Genomic DNA, 20340 nt, shown 5'->3' on the forward strand with positions numbered 1-20340 from the left:
GCTTTAAATTCTACAAGGAAGGCTCAAGCAGTATGTGGACCGAGAACTCCCAGAAGTGCAAGCTGGATTTAGAAGAGGCAGAGGAACCAGAGACCAAATTGCAAACATGCGCTGGATTATGGAGAAAGCTAGAGAGTTCCAGAAAGACATCTACTTCTGCTTCATTGACTATGCAAAAGCCTTTGACTGTGTTGACCACAGCAAACTATGGCAAGTTCTTAAAGAAATGGGAGTGCCTGATCACCTCATCTGTCTCCTGCGAAATCTCTATGTGGGACAAGAAGCTACAGTTAGAACTGGATATGGAACAACTGATTGGTTCCAAATTGGGAAAGGAGTACGGCAAGGCTGTATATTGTCTCCCTGCTTATTTAACTTATATGCAGAATTCATCATGCGAAAGGCTGGGCTGGATGAATCCCAAGCCGGAATTAAGATTGCCGGAAGAAATATCAACAACCTCAGATATGCAGATGACACAACCTTGATGGCAGAAAGTGAAGAGGAATTAAAGAACCTTTTAATGAGGGTGAAAGAGGAGAGCGCAAAATATGGTCTGAAGCTCAACATCAAAAAAACGAAGATCATGGCCACTGGGCCCATCACCTCCTGGCAAATAGATGGGGAAGAAATGGAGGCAGTGAGAGATTTTACTTTCTTGGGCTCCATGATCAGTGCAGATGGTGACAGCAGTCACGAAATTAAAAGACGCCTGCTCCTTGGGAGAAAGGCGATGGCAAGCCTAGACAACATCTTAAAAAGCAGAGACATCACCTTGCCAACAAAGGTCCGTATAGTAAAAGCCATGGTTTTCCCAGTAGTGATGTATGGAAGTGAGAGCTGGACCATAAAGAAGGCTGATCGCCGAAGAATTGATGTTTTTGAATTATGGTGCTGGAGGAGACTCTTGAGAGTCCCATGGACTGCAAGATCAAACCTCTCCATTCTGAAGGAAATCAGCCCTGAGTGCTCACTGGAAGGACAGATCCTGAAGCTGAGGCCCCAATACTTTGGCCACCTCATGAGAAGAAAAGACTCCCTGGAAAAGACCCTGATGTTGGGAAAGATGGAGGGCACAAGGAGAAGGGGACGACAGAGAATGAGATGGTTGGATGGTGTTCTTGAAGCCACTAGCATGAGTTTGATCAAACTGCGGGAGGCAGTGGAGGACAGAAGTGCCTGGCGTGCTCTGGTCCATGGGGTCACGAAGAGTCGGACACGACTAAACGACTAAACAACAACAACAACAACAACAAACCATCCAGGGGTCCTTTACCTTAACCTTCTTTACCTTTTACATGCCTGCATTAAACAGGTGGGTACCCACTTCACCGTGCCTGTGTGTGTACAAAAAACTATTTAGATTGTGCTACAGGATAACCTTGCATTGTGAGAACTTTGAACATATGCCCCTAGGGCCAAAGCAATGAGATCGAGTTCTCAAAACAGTCCCCTCCTTGCCTTTACACCAGCGTCTTGATGGCGCGTTCTACCCCATCTAATTCTCCCCCAAACGGTTCCAGCGGAGACCCCACCTATTTCCTAAACAGCCCAAGGCATAGTTCTAGATCAGCACGTCGGACAGCTCTCGGCGCCCTCGGAGCGCTTAGCCAAGCTCGGCGTCGCGGCGGGCACGCCCCCTTCCAGCCCCGACGAGACCTTCCGCCAGCCTCAGCCAGACGACCCCTCCTCCTCCTCTTCCTCCTCCAGCCCCTTCCCTTCCGATCCCACCTGCCCACAGCGAAGATGGCGGAGGCGGTGGCTTCAGCCGCCTACGCCAGACGGGTGGGCGCTACCACGGCAGGGAGTGGGAGGGAGGGCGGAGCGGACCATCGGGGCAGCCGGGAGCCATGTTGGGGCTGCGGGAGGAGGCAATGCTGCCGCCGCCGCCACGGAGCAGCCAGGCCCGCAGGGAAGGCAGGAGCCGCCGCCGCTTCTAGATAGATGGTGGTGGCGGCGGCGGCGCAGGCGGAGAAGGGGGCAGAGCCAGAGGCGAGGCGGGGCCGGAGCAGCGCCAGGCCCGGGCAGGGGGGCGGGGAAGGGGCCGAGGGACCATGGCTGAACGGCGGCAGCAGCAGCAGCCGGGACTACCAAACCGCCGCCGCCGCCGTCCTCGCCAGTGCCGCCGGCTGGGGCTGCTGCTGCTCCTTCTCCTCCCTTTGTTTCCCCTCAGCCTGGGGGAGCCGTCGGACAGAGGGGGCTTGGGCTGCGCCCGCTTGGCTGTGCCGGAAGGGCCGAGCTGCGAGCTGCGCTGCTGCGCTCTCGTCGGGGGACGGTGGGGAGCCTCCTCTGTAGCCAGTGCCCGAGGGGGCGGCTGGGGCTGCGACGGCACCTTCTCTCAGCCCCCGCCGGCCGCCGGCAGTGCCTCCTGGGCTGGCTACGTGACCCCACCGCCGGATAAGAAGAGGAGCCGGCGTCCAGCGAGCGCCCCGGGGGCGTGGGGCAGCTGCTCCCGCTGTTTGTGGATTATTAACGCTTCCGCACTTCTTCCGGATCCCCCACGCCCGGCGTGGTGGTGCCACCGGACTATCCGGGAATGCCTTCTCCAGCGAGCCAGGCTCGGGGCGGACTGGGAGCAGGCGGGCACCTCCTCCAGCCCTTGCAAGCCCGGCGTCGGAAAGCCGGACAATGGATCTTATAGAGAGACTAGCCGGGCGGCCCCATCCCAATCCCGCCTGCGCGCATCGGGTCTCCACACCCGGAGCCGGCGAGTGCGCCTCTGCGGGCAGAGATTTCCCCGCGTGTGGAACGACACGGACCCGCGTGGGCTGCTGAGATCCGGCGCAAGAGCGACGAAAGGAGCCGCGTCGCCGGCGAAGCCCCTTTGGCTCTCGAGAATGCGCCTTGCTTCTTTTTCCCGCTCGCCCTTCTGCGGATGGCTCGCCTTGCTGACCTGCCTCCAGCTCCGCGCGGGGCAAGCGGGGCACTCGGGGGCTTCCCGTCGCTGTGCCGGCGGCGAGTGCTGCGGAGCCGGCCAAGAGCAATGCTGCCTCCAGCCTTGGGGAGGGAGAGGCTGGGCAGGAGCTGTTTCAGCACCACCGCCGCGCAGGACAGCTCCCGGCGTCTCGCTGAGCGCCCACCCAGACGGAGAACGGAGGAAGCCGGAGCTCTGCCTTCTCTTCCACCCGCTCGACTCCACCAAAGGCTGTTTACAAACTCTTTGTTTCGGCGTGGGTTTTAGGAGTCCCTCCACTCCAGACTTCTTTCCCTACCTGCCGCTAAAACCTACTCACCCAACTATGCAGAATGAGCTAACCCATTCCTCGTGTGCCAAGAAACGGAGGAGAGACGGGGCACTGCTCCCTTTGCTAAGGACTCGGAGAGCAGCCAATCGCCACCCGCTCTTCCCTCAGTATAATTACCAGGTCCAAGTGGCCGAAAACCAGCCTCCCGGGACCCCTGTGATCACGATGGCAGCCCAAGACCCCGATTCAGGTGAAGGTGGGCGCCTGCTCTATTCCATGGATGCCCTGATGAACAGCAGGTCCCTGGAGTTGTTTAGTATTGATTCCCAAAATGGCCTCATCACCACCACTGAAGTTTTGGACAGAGAAAATATGGACCTGCACTACTTTCGAGTGACCGCGGTGGATCACGGGGTTCCCCGTCTTTCTGCCACCACCATGGTTGCCATTACAGTGGCAGATAGGAATGACCACAATCCAGTATTTGAGCAGAGTGAGTACAGAGAGACTATCCGAGAAAATGTTGAAGAGGGCTACCCTATCTTACAGCTGAGGGCCACAGATGTGGACTCCCCACCCAATGCCAACATCAGATATCGTTTTGTAAATGAGCAAGCAGCTCACTCTGTCTTTGAAATAGACTCCCGGTCAGGGCTGATCACCACCAGTGGGCAAGTGGACAGGGAGAAAATGGAGAAATATTCTTTAGTGGTGGAGGCAAATGATCAAGGTAAGGAGCCTGGCCCTCGATCGGCCACAGTTAGAGTCTATATCACAGTCCTTGACGAGAATGACAATGTCCCACAGTTCAGTGAGAAGCGGTACATAGTCCAGGTAAGAGAGGATATCCGACCCCACTCGGAAATTTTGAGAGTTACTGCCACTGACTTGGACAAAGACAATAATGCTTTAGTTCATTATAACATCATCAGTGGGAACAGCAGGGGCCAGTTTTCCATTGACAGTGTGACTGGGGAAATACAGGTAGTGGCACCTTTGGATTTTGAGGTTGAGCGGGAATATGCACTGAGGATACGTGCCCAAGATGCAGGGCGGCCCCCTCTGTCCAACAACACAGGCATGATCAGCATCCAAGTAGTGGACATCAACGATCATGCTCCCATCTTTGTCAGCACCCCTTTTCAAATATCAGTGTTAGAAAATGCCCCTTTTGGCCACTCGGTGATCCACATCCAGGCTGTGGATGCAGATTATGGAGAGAACTCTCGCCTGGAGTACAAACTCACTGGGGTCTCATCTGACACCCCCTTTGTGGTGAACAGTGCCACTGGGTGGATTACTGTGAGCGGCCCCTTGGATCGAGAAACGGTGGAGCACTACTTCTTTGGAGTAGAGGCCCGGGATCACGGCTCCCCAGCGTTGTCTGCCTCTGCTAGTGTCACCATCACTGTAATGGATGTAAATGACAATCGGCCTGAATTTACCCAGAAAGAATATTTTATCCGTCTCAACGAAGATGCTTCCGTGGGGACCAGTGTTCTGAGTGTCACAGCAATTGACCGGGATGTGAACAGTGCCATCAGCTATCAGGTAACAGGTGGGAACACCCGGAACCGTTTTGCCATCAGTACCCAGGCAGGAGTGGGACTAATCACCCTCTCTTTGCCCCTGGATTACAAGCAGGAGAGGCGCTTTGTGCTGACAGTGACAGCCTCTGACCGGACTTTGCATGACACTTGTCATGTCCATATCAACATCACTGATGCCAACACCCATAGGCCAGTGTTCCAGAGCGCCCATTACTCAGTAAGTGTTAACGAGGACCGCCCTGTCGGCAGCACTGTGGTGGTGATCAGTGCCACTGATGATGATGTAGGGGAAAATGCCAGGATTACCTACTACTTGGAAGACAACATTCCTCAGTTTCGCATTGATGCAGACACTGGTGCCATCACATTGCAAGCACAGTTGGATTACGAGGACCAAGTGACCTACACCCTGGCCATTACAGCCAAAGATAACGGCATCCCTCAGAAAGCAGACACCACCTATGTAGAAATCATGGTGAATGATGTCAATGACAATGCCCCTCAGTTTGTTAGCGCTCACTACCAAGGCATCATCTCGGAAGACAGCCCTCCCTTCACCAGCGTGCTCCAGATCTCCGCCACAGACCGGGATGCCCATGCCAACGGACGAGTGCAGTACACCTTCCAGAATGGGGATGATGGGGATGGAGATTTCACAATAGAACCCACGTCTGGGATTATCCGCACTGTCCGCAGACTGGACCGGGAGAGCATCCCAGTCTACGAACTCACTGCCTATGCCGTGGACAGAGGCATCCCTCCCCAGAGGACACCTGTCCATATTCAAGTCACCGTGCAAGATGTGAATGACAATGCTCCTGTCTTCCCAGCTGAAGAGTTCGAGGTTTTAGTGAAGGAAAATAGCATTGTGGGCTCTGTGGTGGCTCAGATTACAGCTGTTGATCCAGATGAAGGGCCCAATGCACAGATCATGTATCAGATTGTGGAAGGCAACATCCCTGAAATTTTCCAGATGGACATATTTTCGGGTGAGCTCACAGCCCTGATTGACCTGGACTATGAGAGCAAGGGAGAGTATGTGATTGTAGTCCAGGCCACCTCTGCCCCCCTAGTCAGCAGAGCCACAGTCCACATCAAGCTCATTGACCAGAATGATAACAGCCCCATCCTTAAAAACTTCCAGATTCTCTTTAACAACTACGTCTCCAACAAATCCAACACCTTCCCTTCTGGGGTTATAGGGAAGATCCCTGCGTATGACCCAGATGCATCAGACAGACTGTTCTACACCTTTGAACGAGGAAATGAGCTGCACTTGTTGATTGTCAACCAGACTAGTGGGGAACTCCGGCTGAGTCGCAAGCTGGACAACAATCGTCCTTTGGTGGCCTCCATGCTGGTGACCGTCACAGGTAAAGGCAGTTTCAGTGCTTTTGGTGACTGTGGCATTTCCTTGACTTATGACAACTGGGCCAGCCTTTTAGCCGTGTTAAATGGCGCCAGACTCTCAGTACTGGACCATTATGCCGGGGGTGGAGGTTAAGGGGGATGGGGAGAGACTTTGATGGTAATTATGCTGGTGGATCTTTTATTTATTTTTCCCCTGCTTCCTTTAGGGCGTAATAGCTCAGTGGGCTACCAAAAAGGCAAGATTTGATTGCTCGCTATTATCTCGTGGCAGACTCATTTCATAATTTATTAGGCAGAGCCAGGTTCCTGCCCTGAAGAGTTTACAATCTAAATTAGATAAAGTGCACACAAAGGAAGGGAGAACGGATGCAAATGGGCTGAGACAAACCTGCTTGTTGCGGGGAGGATTAAAAAACGGGGGGGGGGATGGCTGGAGTGGCTTCCCTGCTCTTTTCTTGGCTTTCTTTTGTTCAGTGCTGGAAACAGCTCACTAAATGTAGAGTGTGTTCCAGCAAGGCCTTTGCAAGAGGAGAATCTGCGTCTGGGTTTGGTTGCAACAAGTGATGTAGCCTGGAGAGCTTTGCCTTCCTAGGAGCTTTTCCCACAGCTGTGGAACTTAATTGGAATTGGGTGGGAAAGAGGGAGGGAGCAAGTTAAGGGTTGCCCGGAGAAAAAGATACCACCTAGTGCAGGATTTCTGAGGCACGGTTGCTGTTTTGTTCAGACCATGCTCCTCTGTTGATTTTAAATCTCCCAGCCTTCCATTGGACTAGCCTGGACTAGCTGGAAGCAACATGATGACTACCACAGTTTCCACAGGGCTTGTGGGTTTCTGGCACAGTGGTTTAGCATGCTCAGCACCAAAAGGTACCCTGGCTGCAGACTGGGGGTGGGGGGAAAGGATTTTGTTCTGAGATTTGGTGCAACTGTCCATGACTATCTGTCATTCTGGCCTTCCCAGCAAGGAACTGAGTGGCATGGAAAGAGCTACTCTTGTTGCCATGCTGCAGGGAGTTCTCTTTAAATTGGCTTAGGGATACCGTGATGGCAATGATGGCTTATTGCCCTCAAGCATATGCCAACAAGTCTCCCATCTCCCAGACCTCAGCTTTCCCACCTGCAAACCATGGCAAGGCGGAGTTACTTTTGCAAGCTGCCTTGCTAGCAAAATGCAAAAAAGAAGAAGAAAAGAAAGTGCCAACCCATTAGTTTTTTTGTTTGAATGCCAATTAGAACTTAGCCTCAGAATTGTCTAGGATGTCAGGGCTCAGCCTTAAAAGAGGAAGTAGTAATGAAGAGAGTGGCTCTGAGCTTAATCGGGCTGTCTTTCCCTTGCCCAATAACAGCCTTTGCACATCTGGCTTTGAGAGTTAAAGGCTTCTGGGACAGAAGACATGACATCTGGTCATATATTCAACCCCAGCTCCTCTTCTTTTAAGAATCCCATGCTAGACATGTCCATTAAATGCATCTCTAAGCCTATGGATCAGCTGCCTTTCTCAAGGTCTTGACTCCCTCTCTCTCACGGCTCAGGTACACATAATTGAATGCTTTGGAGTTTTCTCTTAAAAACAAGTTGATCCCCCATGGTCAAACTGATATTACTCTAGCTGGTTCTTAGATGCTGCCTCAGACCTAGGCACTGAAAACATCAGTCCCCCCCCCCCTTGCTGTAAGATGGAAAATTGTTCCCAGTGTTATTTGGAGTCTTAACAGGCTTTGCCCAAGCCACAACTCACTCATCTTCATCAGGATTTGGCCTGATGGTCAGATTTCATCAAAACTGCTCTTTTTCATTTAATTCACTTAATTGGTCATGTTAACATGTCAGCATGTCTATCTTGGCTCCAGTCCCTTCTTTGTCCTCCCTGCCCTCCTACTAAACATGGGCTTGGGGTATTAATCCTACTCCTTTTTAATGTTACCTTTATCATTATCGATTTTGCCGGGTCCATTTTTCAAAGGCCCATTTGCTGTACTGGCATAAACTAGTTTTGTGCCTGAGTGTAATACCATAGATGGCACTTTGGTAGGTCAGGTCTAGACATATAAAAAACAAATGTGTCCCTAGAAAACTTCCCCTGCACTGTAAGGAGATGTTATTTTAATTTTATTAGTGAGAAGCAGTCATAGGAGAGGAATTACACCAATAGCCAAAGGCCATCAAGGAAAATCTACGTTACAGCCAGGAATAGGACATAGATTGCTTGAGCTGCTCCAATCTTTCGCTCTTTCCGTAAGGCCACCCCCTTCCTTCTGTTGCTAGCAATAGGTGTGCTTGAAAATGGAGCCTAATTATGCCAAATAACCCAACTGTGACTTGTGCAAACGGGTGTGGGAGGAGGCCCCTGTTTATGGGGAGTGGGGAGAGACAGAGGAAGGAGGTTGTATGTATCAGTGGCTCACAGGCTTAGTTACCCAGCTGTGTCTAGGGAGACTTACATTATTCATGACTTTCCCCACATCCTTAGCTATCATCTAGCCCTCTCCTATAACCCCCCCCCGACTAATTTAGGGAGTGGGCTCGGAAAAGGCAGCCCTTGTTTCCTTCAAAAGGATGGGGGTGCAGGCGATGTGTTCTGCTGGGGCTCATTGCTAGATTGGGGTTCTTCAGGGGTTAATTGTAACTGCAGGGCAGGGCGATATCGTATTCAGGCACACAGGCAGGCATTGGGCGCTGATTACTGGAGAGCTAAGCTGACCTTTTCATGCTTCTGCCAGGGTGCGCTGCTGACGCTGGCTCTGCCTCCCTAACACACTTAACCCCGCACAAAGGCAGGGAGAAATCACATTTTCAGGTCTCGCATTAAACTGCCTTAGAACAACAAGGCTCTCGAAAGGACGGTGTTGTCATTTCCCCAGCTTCCAGTGTGGAAATGAGGAGAGAAAAGGCTAAGCTCATGCAGGCGAGGAGAAGCATGGAAAGGGAATTAGGCAAAGGAGCCCTCCCTGGGGGCAGGCGAGGAGGTGGGGGAGAGGTGTAGGGGGAGTGGGGGGGAAGCACGGCGCCTTTTGTTGGCTCTGGTGGTGGCTGAGGACGCTCAGGCCATTTTGTTCAAGCACTTCTTGCAACCCCTGGGTTTTATTTTTGTTGTGCTTTTTCTTTTCTTTTTTTTTTTTAAAAAGAATCTATTGTTTGTGGAGTACCTCCCATGCCAAGTTGATCCAGTGGAAACAAGTGCCAGAGCTGGTGGCTGGAATCAATGCACAATTAGTCATGTCTAGGGAAGAGGAGGGAGTAATTTACGAAAAAGGATCTTAATGGATGGAAACCCCAGACTTACTACCTTGCTCAATAATGCACAGGCCCCATGCAGAAATTAAGATGGCAAGCCTCAGTCTGTATCATGGGGCACACATTTATTTCAAAAGATCAGCAACTGTTGTTATTATTACAGTCGTACCTTGGTTCTCGAACAGAATCTGTTCTGGAAGTCCATTTGACTTCCAAAAATGTTTGAAAACCGAAGTGTGGCTTCCAATTGGTTGCAAGAGCTTCCTAGAGCCAATCAGAAGCCACGGAAGCCCTGTCAGATGTTCGGGTTCCAAAGAATGTTCACAAACCGGAGCACTCACTTCTGAGTTTGCGGCATTCGAGAGCCAAAACGTATGAGTACCAAGGCGTTCAACAACCAAGGTACGACTGTATTGCAGCAGCATTTTTATTTTTATTTTTATTTATTATTATTATTATTATTATTATTATTATTATTATTATTATTATTATTATTATTATTAGCTTTCATTCCTTCTCATCCCATGAACTCAGCAACTTCCAATAGATGGAACATTTAACTGAGGGCCAGGCTGGACAAATCAGTAATTCTGCAAAATGCTTTTTTAAAAAAGTAAATTGTAAATGTGTAAATCTCAATATGGATTGGTGGGAAACTGTTAAAGGCCTCCCTACCCTCCATGCCAGGGTCCTGATCCAGATTAGATGCCCCAGTGCCTGCAATCTCCTTTTTAAAAGACACTCTTGCTGATGGTGCCAATGGCGTCCAATGACTGTGAGAGCTACAAAGCCAGGTTCATATCTCAACTCAGCCACCACTTTTGGAGCACTCGTTGGTTCTGCTTTTGCTGTGGATGCATGGAGATGGTTTCACACAGCAGAGAGCCACCGTGGGGAAAGGGTGTGCATCGCCACCCAGCTCAAAAGACACATCCCAACAATTCAGGAAGGCCCAGAGGAGCATCACAATGGGGTTGAGCACCCATGCACAGATCCCCCATGTGCTAAAAGTGTAAAGCACTTTGGAGAGTCAACATGATAAATGATACTAAAATTATAGCCTAAAGCTCACCAAATTACAGGGTGAATGTGTATAGTATCCTAGCTACTGATGCTGGATCAGAAGATGCTGTCATGAGTGGGTTTAATCCTGTTCATGCAAAGAATAAGAGAGGTGTAAGCCAACGCCATCCCTTTAGGAACAGACTTAATAAAGCTATTGATAAATAGAGAGAATGAGCTGCATCATACTAATAGGCTTGACTAAAACTTTACATTACTACGATCAAAATGATTCTTCCCAAAGGGAAGTGAGTATGAATCAGCTAACGGAGTTTCCTTGGAACTGGGAGGGCAGGATTCCTCCCAGATTCTTCAATTATTTCTGTGAAAGGCCTCATGTCAAAACAGCTAGTGCCGAGGCGGGAGCTTGTTCCATAGAGACAGGAAACGCAAGCGGATGTCTGCTGCTGCTGCTGCTTAGAAAAATTAATTCTGGAGATACAAAGCTGCCTAACCAGCCTGGTGATGGGAAGCACTTCTAACAGACCAAGGGCAAAGCTTGATATTATAAGGAAGATGAGACAGCCACAGAAAAGAAAAAGCTCTACTCTGTATGCAGTTCCTTTCTCCTTCTTTGTAGCCCCTCGTTCAGAGATCTGATTGGATCCTTTTCTCCATGCACACTCCGTGGGACAAGTGTGAAAGGTGGATGGGGCCAACCCCTTCCCATCATCTGACGTCCCAATGACACAAGGTGACCCATTTTTGCACGCACCAATTGTTGGGGCTTAGGTGCTCTGCTCATGAAACACCCCTTTGGTGTTGCCCCCCCCCCCTTCCAGCAGCAACACTGGCTTCCAAATAAATCCAGCACCCCCACCAGGCACAGCTGCGTCAAAGTTCTTACTCTTCATGGGTGGAGCCAGATCGGTTGCTTCACCTTTTACGCAGCAATCGTGGGTTTCATGGTTGCACCAGTTTTGCACTGCTGTCTGCAGCAGTCAACACAGGGAAGGCATTGCACATCTCCAGACACCCAGTGGGTATGTGTCAGGGAGGCATGGACCCAGTCGTGGTTCCCTGGCACACACACTAGACTTCAGAGATGTGCACTAATGTTTTCCATGTATACCACAGCAGCCACTGATATAATAACACTGGCAAGCACAATTGGCAAGCCTAGCATGGGGCTTGAGATTCAGCAAGCAGGAAAACTGGCTTGGGAACCCTAAGGGCTAAGCTCAACACAAGCCTTCCAACCGACTTCTGAAATTAGGCTGTCAGTCAATTTACAGACTGGCGTTGTAAAACCACAGCGGGTTGCATGCAGCTTTCCATCATTCCTTCATGCAAACTGGGATGAAGTCACTTAGGACCACTGACAATGATCCTATGGACTGCAGGTGGAACCACAAGGACTGTCGGAAGTCTACATGCCATCCTCTGCAACCTGAATTTTCCTGAGGTGGTTAAAAACAGGTATCAAGGTGAGGAGATGGCTGAAATTCACATCGTAGAATGTCTTTGAAGATCTGGAATTCTCAAGATGTCATGGACATCTAGCGCCCCCGGAATGCGCTTGCTGTCAAGACTTCAACTTGAAAAGCTTCATGTGTGTTTCTCCACTGTAGTCAATCAAATTACCCTGGAGCTGAGTTCACCCTCTGTTTTGTGCCAGATGGTTCTCTGGAGGGGTCCCATCTTTGGGATTTGCTCCCTTGTAGGTCTGCCAGAGCTCCAGGCTAGTCATTTTCAGGGTGTCATGCAAGCTGCATGTATTTAGGTTAGCTGTTAATTAACAGTTTTGTAGTGTCCTTGGATTGTGTGTTTTAATCTCCGCATTTAAAGTTTCCAAGGCAAGAGGCACTTTAATTAAATTAGTAATAATGCATCGTGAAAGCCAAATTTGACCTGATTTGCAAAATCGCTTAATTCCCCCAAATAATCACCAGGAACTTTAAAGAGCTGTGGATGCCTTGCAGAAGAAAATAATGGGGGGGGGGGGACGGGGACCAAGCAAAGAAGCATTTGCTTCAAAAACAAGCAGCTTTTGTTTTTGCCATTCCTCTTTTTTTCATGGGGCAGTGAGCAATCAGAAGCATTTTAACCCAGAGGTATATGCCAATTAAATTTGGTTAGTTGACATCCTGGTACATGTGTTTTGGATTGCAAGTTTAGTCCACAAAAATCCCATGAAAACATACAGACTTGAAAGATGGGTCATTTCCCCTTTTTTATGACCTGAAAATCATTGGTCTCTGTGTGTGATATCCTTCGTGCCTGCCTGGGCAATTATGGGCGCCTCCAGGCAAACTGCTTATACAGAATCCATCCTGATTTGCTTGCACAAAACTTAAACAAAAGTTAGTCCAGTCTTTGGGGAGCATCCATCGCGACTTGCTTGCAGGGTGTTTATGTGTCTTCCCATTAATCATTCATTCATTTCCAGTGCACTTTCCTAACCACAAGAAATCTGCTGGGTTGTCTGTTGTTGTTTTTAAAGTGGATTTGTTGCACCAGTGCTAGAGTGCTTTAATCAGTTTAAATTGTACAAATCTAAACTTTTTTCTTGAAAACAGTGGCAGTCTGGCATCCCACATTCTTGTTGCTGTCACTACTGTTGCGACTTGGATTTCATGCTGTATATGGAAGTGGAAAAGCTCTTAGTCCTGGTGGGGATGGGGGTTGGGGTGGGGGGAGCACATCCTGCTGAAATTATTCTGATGTAGGGCTAAAACATTGCACAGTTATAACCACACACCGTTAACTGTCCCCTGGAGTGCTTCCGTACTCAAAAGCCAATATGGATGGTCCCGCATTAGGGACCAATTAGTTCCATCCACTTGGACACAAATTCATGGCCACAGCATCCTTTTGTCAAGGCTAGAGTGCTCTTTTGTGTGTAGTCCAATTGCCCTGGGTAAACTGGTCCGCCAAGAGGCATCATTTCCCAGCACTCAGTGTGTGTTGAAAAATAGAAATGCCGTCGAGCCAAGACCAATCTCCTTTACCAGTCACTGTAGCATGTGAACGGCATGAAAAGGGAACCAGCTAGTGCAAACGTTAGGACAAGATCAGCCCCATTTCCCAGTTGCTTTCCTCCTTGCAGCTGCTCCTGAAAGTGCTCATGTGCATAATCAGGTGTATGATTTGACCAGTGGTGCATAGATCCCAAATATCTATCTATATATATGTATGCGCAAATGTGTCGCTTCCTTTCATAGGCGCCAATTGGCAAGGATGGTGTCAAAGTGGCCTAGCATTAAACACCCCCGACAAACATTTGCGCAGGAAATAGCACTGCGAGGCCAAAAAAGCAACCCCAGCTCTTGCTCCAATCCTCACTATTCAAGTGCCTTTCCCAGCACAAAAGTATTATTTGTGCCAGGGGTGGCATCTAACAAATCAGAAATGCTGCGCAATTATCTCCTCTGCCAGGCCAAACAGCAGCTTGCAAGATGGGCAGGCATGAGAGGTGTGAGGCTATCCCTAGAAGTCTTTGGACTATCTTCTCATTTTGCACTAAGAGGGTCATATACCAGGTGGTCCAGCCCTACCTAGGACTGGGAGCAGTTGGGGTTCCATCTTCCTGATATATGCATTTGATTTTCTAGATACTCTGAAGGTCTCCCACTACCGAGTTGCTTGTGCTGAACCACAAGTTACCCCTGCCCAAATCCCCTCCTCCGCACAACTATTAAGGCTGTAGTAGTCCATCTGGACACAGGTGGGTTAAACCACTGGGCCGCTTGGGCTTGCCGATTGAAAGGTCGAGGTTCGAATCCCCATGACGGGGTGAGCTCCCGTTGCTCGGTCCCAGCTCCTGCCAACCTAGCAGTTCAAAAGCACACAGTGGAAGTAGATAAATAGGTACCGCTCCAGCGGGAAGGTAAACAGCGTTTCCATGCGCTGCTCTGGTTTCACCAGAAGTGAGTTAGTCATGATGGCCACATGACCCGGAAAAACTGTCTGTGGAAGCGGACAAGTGCCGGCTCCCTCGGCATGTAAAGCGAGATGAGCGCCGCAACCCCAGAGTTGTTTGCGGCTGGACTTATAATAATAATAATAATAATAATAATAATAATTTATTATTTGTACCCCGCCCATCTGGCTGGGTTTCCCCAGCCACTCTGGGCGGCTTCCACAGAAACCAAAAAACACTAAAATATCATACATTAAAAGCTTCCCTGAATAGGGCCGCCTTAAGGTGTCTTCTGAATGTCAGGTAGTTGTCCATCACCTTGACATCCAATGGGAGGGCATTCCACAGGGCGGGCGCCACCACCGAAAAGGCCCTCTGCCTGGTTCCCTGTAGCTTCGCTTCTCGTAATGAGGGAACCGCCAGAAGGCCCTCGGCGCTGGACCTCAGTGTCCGGGCAGAACGATGGGGGTGGAGACGCTTAATTGTCAGAGGTTCCTTTACCTTTACCTTTTAGTCAATCTGGCCACCCTACAGCTATGAACACAGCTGAATTTTTATTCTAAGTGTTGATTTTAGATTGGGCAGAGTTCTTGTGTGAAAAAGCCCAACTTCCTCTAGAAACAATGGACTGGAGAAGTAAATTGAGTGGGTTCAGGCTTATCATAGATTTGAATGACGTCCGATTTGGGCCTTCCCCTTTTGCATCAGTAGCCATTTCACTGAATGCAACTGAGTTGTTGACTTCTGTGGTAGTGGTAGTGGCACCCGCCCTGTGGAATGCCCTCGCATCAGATGTCAAAGTAATAAACAACTATCTGACATTTACAAGATATCTGAAGGCAGCCCTGTTTAGTAAGTTTTTAATAAATGATGTTTTAATGTATTTTTAACCTTCTGTTGGAAGTCGCCCAGAGTGGCTGAGGAGACCTAGCCGAATGGGCATCGTAGAAATAATAAATTATTATTATATATTATCATTATTCTGTTCTAGGCTAGGCTGATAAAATGTAATCACTCTTGTTGTCTCTTAAGGAAGAGCGTCAATGGACCATGCAGTGATGCATGTGAGCATCCACCCGCATTTAGCATGTGGCCTGTGTATGTTTTGTAAGAAGGCAAAGAGGAGCTTCCTTCCTGGGGGAATTGATCAAAGCAGCTGAGCATTGATCCCTTTCCCCATTTGTATCATCCAGTGCCATGGATCCACTGGCTCATCCAGTGCCATGGCTATAAGGGGTGGCTACAGGGGGTGCTAGCTGGGGTGGTTGGTTTTTTTGCCCTGGGTAAAGCCTCCAAGGCATTAATAGCCCACCCTTTAGCCAAAAAGGTTCACAGAGTATCTTCTGAAAACCACTTCTAAGATGGCAGATCAGCAGCATCCCTGACGCTGAGATTTCAGAATCCAAACCTGAGACCAAGGGGTGGCCCCTGGTGATGTCACAGGGACAGACCCTGGAGACAGAGGTTAATTGGGAGAGGGGAGGGGAGAAGGGAAGACACCTCCCAGAGTTAATTTGCAGCCAGTTCCTACCAAGCTGAAGCTTATAAGCTGCAGGTACAGTCAAATGTGTCAAGATGTGTGTGTACGCAAATGTGCGTGCTGGGAGTGCCAAACTGAGTCTTTGACCCAGATGAAATAAAGCCTAGTTTCACCCCCTGGGCTCATCCACACTTCTGCTTGCCCTGCCACTTTCCCCCAGGGAAGCCCCTGCTTAGTGCTGAAACAGCAGACGTCAATTGGGTTTTCTTCAGATTGACAATAGCTCTGATTTAACGCTAAAGGGAAAGGGCAAAAATAAATGCTCAGAATCATGCCTAGAGAACATGGGACAAGCAGGAAAGTGCTCGGACCTGTGATTTCTAGGCAGGGGACAAGCATAAGTGTGGATGCTCCCTTTGCCACCAAGTGCTGCCTGGGCTCACTCCTGTAATATTCCAGGAGCAGAGGAACATTCCGCTTAGCTCTCTGCAACCATAACCCCACTCTCGATGCGCATAAATGTTTGGCGAAAGCCACCGTGATCTGTCCATGCAACCACTTGCTGTGCCTGCCTCCGTGCGCCTGCAACTACATGTTGAGGAAGCTCCCTGTGGGAGAGGGACATGAATATTCACCAGCCTCTGGCTCTTCATCAGTTGCCAGGGCCTGCGTTTGTCGAGAATGGCTGAGGCTCTCTGATTAAAATTACTCCTGGGGGGGTTGGCGCTTCCAGCAGGCTTTGGGCTGCCTTTGTGTGTCGATTGAAAGGTGGGGAGGGGGGAGGGGGGTCTTCCTCTTAACCATCTGCTTCCCTTTAATGTCGAACAGATTGTGAGTCTGGGCAAGAGGCCGGAGCACCAGTCAGGATTGCACTGCAAGCGCTACTCGCAACGTAACACAGCCCCTAAAAATAACCCTCGTAGCGTACATTTGCATGTGTGCTTCTGCATGTACATGTGCACCTGTTCTGCCCACAAGACCGCCTTGCTTGCACACAGTGTTTCATGATGACGCATTGTTCCCAAGAAAGCTTGCGAGATTGCCAGCTTACCACTATGTGCTCGGAGCTATGTGGGGAATGAATTGGTCAGAAGAACTGACCGCTCCCTTAATCCTAGAGACCTCTGTCCAGAACTGAATGTGTGGTAAATGCTGTTCTCCTCCCCACTTTACAAGATATTTGATGAGTGCTGATATGCATTGCTTTCCAAGCCATTTTCTCCTAGGTGGGTTTAATTTGTTCGCTCACTTCTTACAGGAGAGCCAGATGACATCGCCGTTGAATCCCTACAATCCAATGCTCTCTCTGTTGCCCTTCCATTTATTTTTATTTATATATTTAAGACTATCTATAGACTGCTTGATTGTAAAACAAACAACAATAGCTCTAAGCAGTTTACAAAAATATAAAGTATTAATATTATAGATAGAAAGCAGGCATTTAGAAATGTTCAAAAGCTGGTTAAGAGCTGCAGCAGTTAAAAAGAAATAAAACATACGTAGCTTCGATGTGTCTGGATAAGGTAAAGGTAAAGGGACCCTGGACTGTTAAGTTCAGTCGTGAATGACTCTGGGGTTGCAGCGCTCATCTTGCTTTACTGGCTGAAGGAGCCGGCGTACAGCTTCCAGATCATGTGGCCAGCATGACTAAGCCACTTCTGGCGAACCAGAGCAGCGCACGGAAACGCTGTTTACCTTCCCGCCAGAGTGGTACCTATTTATCTGTTTGCACTTTGATGTGCTTTCGAACTGCTAGGTTGGCAGGATCAAGGACTGAGCAACGGGAGCTCACCCCGTCGCAAGGATTCAAACTGCCTACCTCCTGATCGGCAAGCCCTAGGCTCTGTGGTTCAGACCATAGCGCCACCCGCGTCCCTTTTTTATGTGTCTCGATAGGCAAGCCTAAATAAAAATGTTCTAAGCAGGCATTCAAAATAGCACAGTGAACTGCTGCAGTCAAGCCCTTCCGGTCCATGACTGCTGTGGCTATTGCAGAAATGGTATTGCAGATGGTAAAAGATACTTCTACCCACTGAGGCTACCTGGGCCTCCAGCGACTGAGCTGAGTCCAGAAGCACCCCCAAACTGTGTACCTGCTCCTTCAGAGGGGGTGCAGCCCCATCCAGGGCAGGGAGTTGACCAGTTTCTCTGCCAAAGGAACCACTCACGCACAGTGCCACAGTCTTGCCAGGATTCAAGCTCAGCTTATCTTCTTTCATCCACCACTGCATCCAGACACTTTTCCATGGCTCACACAGCCTCTCCTGCTATGGAGAAATAGAGCTCAGTGTCGTCAGTATACTGATGGTCCCTTGCCTCAAGACTCCTAATGACCACTGCCAGCAGCTTCATAGAAATATTCAGTAGTCCTGGGGATAGAACCACCAAGGAAGCAGAAATCGTTCTCCCAATGCTCCTGTCTGGACTCAGTCCCACAGGAAGGGCTGGAGCCACTGTAACACAGTTCCTTCCCTCAGTTCCCATTCTATGAAGCCAGTCCAGGGGGATACCATGACAAGCCACAGAGAGGCTGAGAAGCAAGGTTGCTTTCTGTAAAGTTCATCCATCAAGGCATCCAATGGCAGCTCAGTCCTATGGCTGAGTTGTGTGACATGGCACTTTAAAGACAACCACAGGGCCCATATAGAGTGGCAAAATGCAACTGTGAATTCTCTTTGCTACTGAATCTTTAATAACAACTTCCAGGCACAACTGGCCATTTAATTAGTTGCTTCCTACTCAAAGCCTAAGCAGTCCCCTTCTTCTTCTTCTTCTTCTTCTTCTTCTTCCCATCATCATCATCATCATCATCATCATCATCATCACAATTGCAGTTATGATAATATATAAATAGTAAGGTTGCTTGGGCTACAAGAAGGAAACAACTAATTAAAGGGCCATCAGGAAACGATTAATTAAAGGACCAGATGGTGTCTAATATTCATGGGTTCCAGAGAGTAGGTGATGGCACACTAAAAGGCTGATTTCCTCCCAACCTCACTGCTTGAGATGGCTGGTCTGCCTTGCCTCCTCTCAGGAAGGCAGTTTCTGCTCTGCAGCTTGCTTTGCATAATGAGTAATGCCATGCTCTGTGTGGGGAAGGCTTTTTTCTTCTCTGTTGCTCTGTTGCTACATCAGAGGCATCAGCGGTCCCCCGTCAGCCTAATGGTCCATCTAGTGCTGTCCTGCTTACTCTCTGCCTGTCAGCCCCTCCCAGAGTCTTGGGCAGGTGATTTCTCCAGCCCATCCTCCTAGTGTCCCTTAGTTGTCAGTGCCAGGGTTTGAAAGCAGGAACTTCTCTATGGAAAGTTTACCCAGGTCCACTGAGCATCATTCGGTTGTTTCCATCCTTCATTTAAACCCACTGCCATAACCAGAAGCAGCAGTGATCCCTGACTCACTGTGACCTGCTGGGGCAAATCAATGTTTGCTATCGATAAGGTGCTGCCTGGCCCAGATGTGAGTGGTGGGAGTGGGCACTGCAGCTGTCTGTTCCGCAAAGGGCAAAGGGCAGGAACAGGCAGCTGGGCCTCTGGGAACAAGCAAGATGGTATAAAGGCCATGTGTGGGGTTAGGGGTGAGCATAGAGGGGCAGCGGGTGAGGTGCAAAGTGAGGCCCAGGGAAAGCGTTTCTCTTTGTTCTTTGGGAGGCAAGAACCAAGAAGAAGATCTTTGGATGCCGCATCAAAAAGTAGAATTACTTGTGTTTGTTTTTGTCCTTCTTCTAGTGTAATATCCAAATAGGGAAGTTGTGCATCTCTCCCACAGTGGGACGGATGAGCTGCCCACAGAGCAATTGGATGGTGCTTGAGTGTGTGGTTGCGTTGTAAGTGTTTGGTTGTAAGGGCTGCTGTTGCGTTGTAAGTGTTTGAATCTGGTAAATCCCTGTTGGGAATCTCCCCTGTATGTCAATCTGAGGTGCCTACAGGAGGAGTAGCATATAGATATGATATAATCTGGTATCACAGGCCATATGTCTATTCTTTCAAATGAATTGGTAGTTTGTTTATTATTACAGTGTTACCTTAATTAGTTCTGGAGGTCCGTTCTTAACCTGAAACCGTTCTTAACATGAGGCACTACTTTAGCTAATGTGGCCTCCCGCTGCCACCGTGTGATTTCTGTTCTCACCCTGAAGCAAAGTTCTTAACCCGATGTACTATTTCTGGGTTAGCGGAGTCTGTAACCTGAAGCGTCTGTAACCTGAAGCGTCTGTAACCTGAGGTACCACTGTACATGTATACTTGTTTTATCCTCACAATAACTCTGTGAGGCTGGTTAGGCTTCATGGCTGAGGAGGAAATATTTAGAGTCATTAGAAGAGACAAGATGTGAGTTGTTCTATGCGCTAAAATAAAGTGTAATTTTCTTAGGGAATATTTCCTCAGTTTTGAAGGGTGAAGGACTGGTTTTCTGTGGAGTGTGTGTCTGCTATCTGTGCGCACCCTAAAATTTTATAACAGCACAATCACGTGAATAGAAGAAGCATCTCAGATATCGAAGGCAGACCCTCCGGTTTGTAAATGCACCTACAGCCCCCAAAGCATTAGCAACCCCAAGACCATGAAGTCCAGATTTAGCATTACTTAACTGTA

The 20340-nt window shown here is 49.1% G+C and overlaps 1 protein-coding gene across 1 annotated transcript in view; it reads left to right on the forward strand.

The window, feature by feature from the left end:
* Positions 1-2033: 2033 nt before the first annotated feature.
* The window catches only part of CELSR3 (cadherin EGF LAG seven-pass G-type receptor 3), an 87360-nt gene continuing 69053 nt past the window's right edge, over positions 2034-20340 (forward strand). Inside the window, exon 1 of the mRNA XM_082209108.1 lies at positions 2034-6108. Coding sequence (XP_082065234.1) covers positions 2055-6108 — 4054 coding nt within the window. The 5' untranslated portion in view covers positions 2034-2054. The remainder of the gene's footprint in view (positions 6109-20340) is intronic.

Source organism: Podarcis vaucheri, assembly GCF_965113315.1.
Source record: "Podarcis vaucheri genome assembly, chromosome: 2".
Classification (NCBI taxonomy): Eukaryota; Metazoa; Chordata; class Lepidosauria; order Squamata; family Lacertidae; genus Podarcis; species Podarcis vaucheri.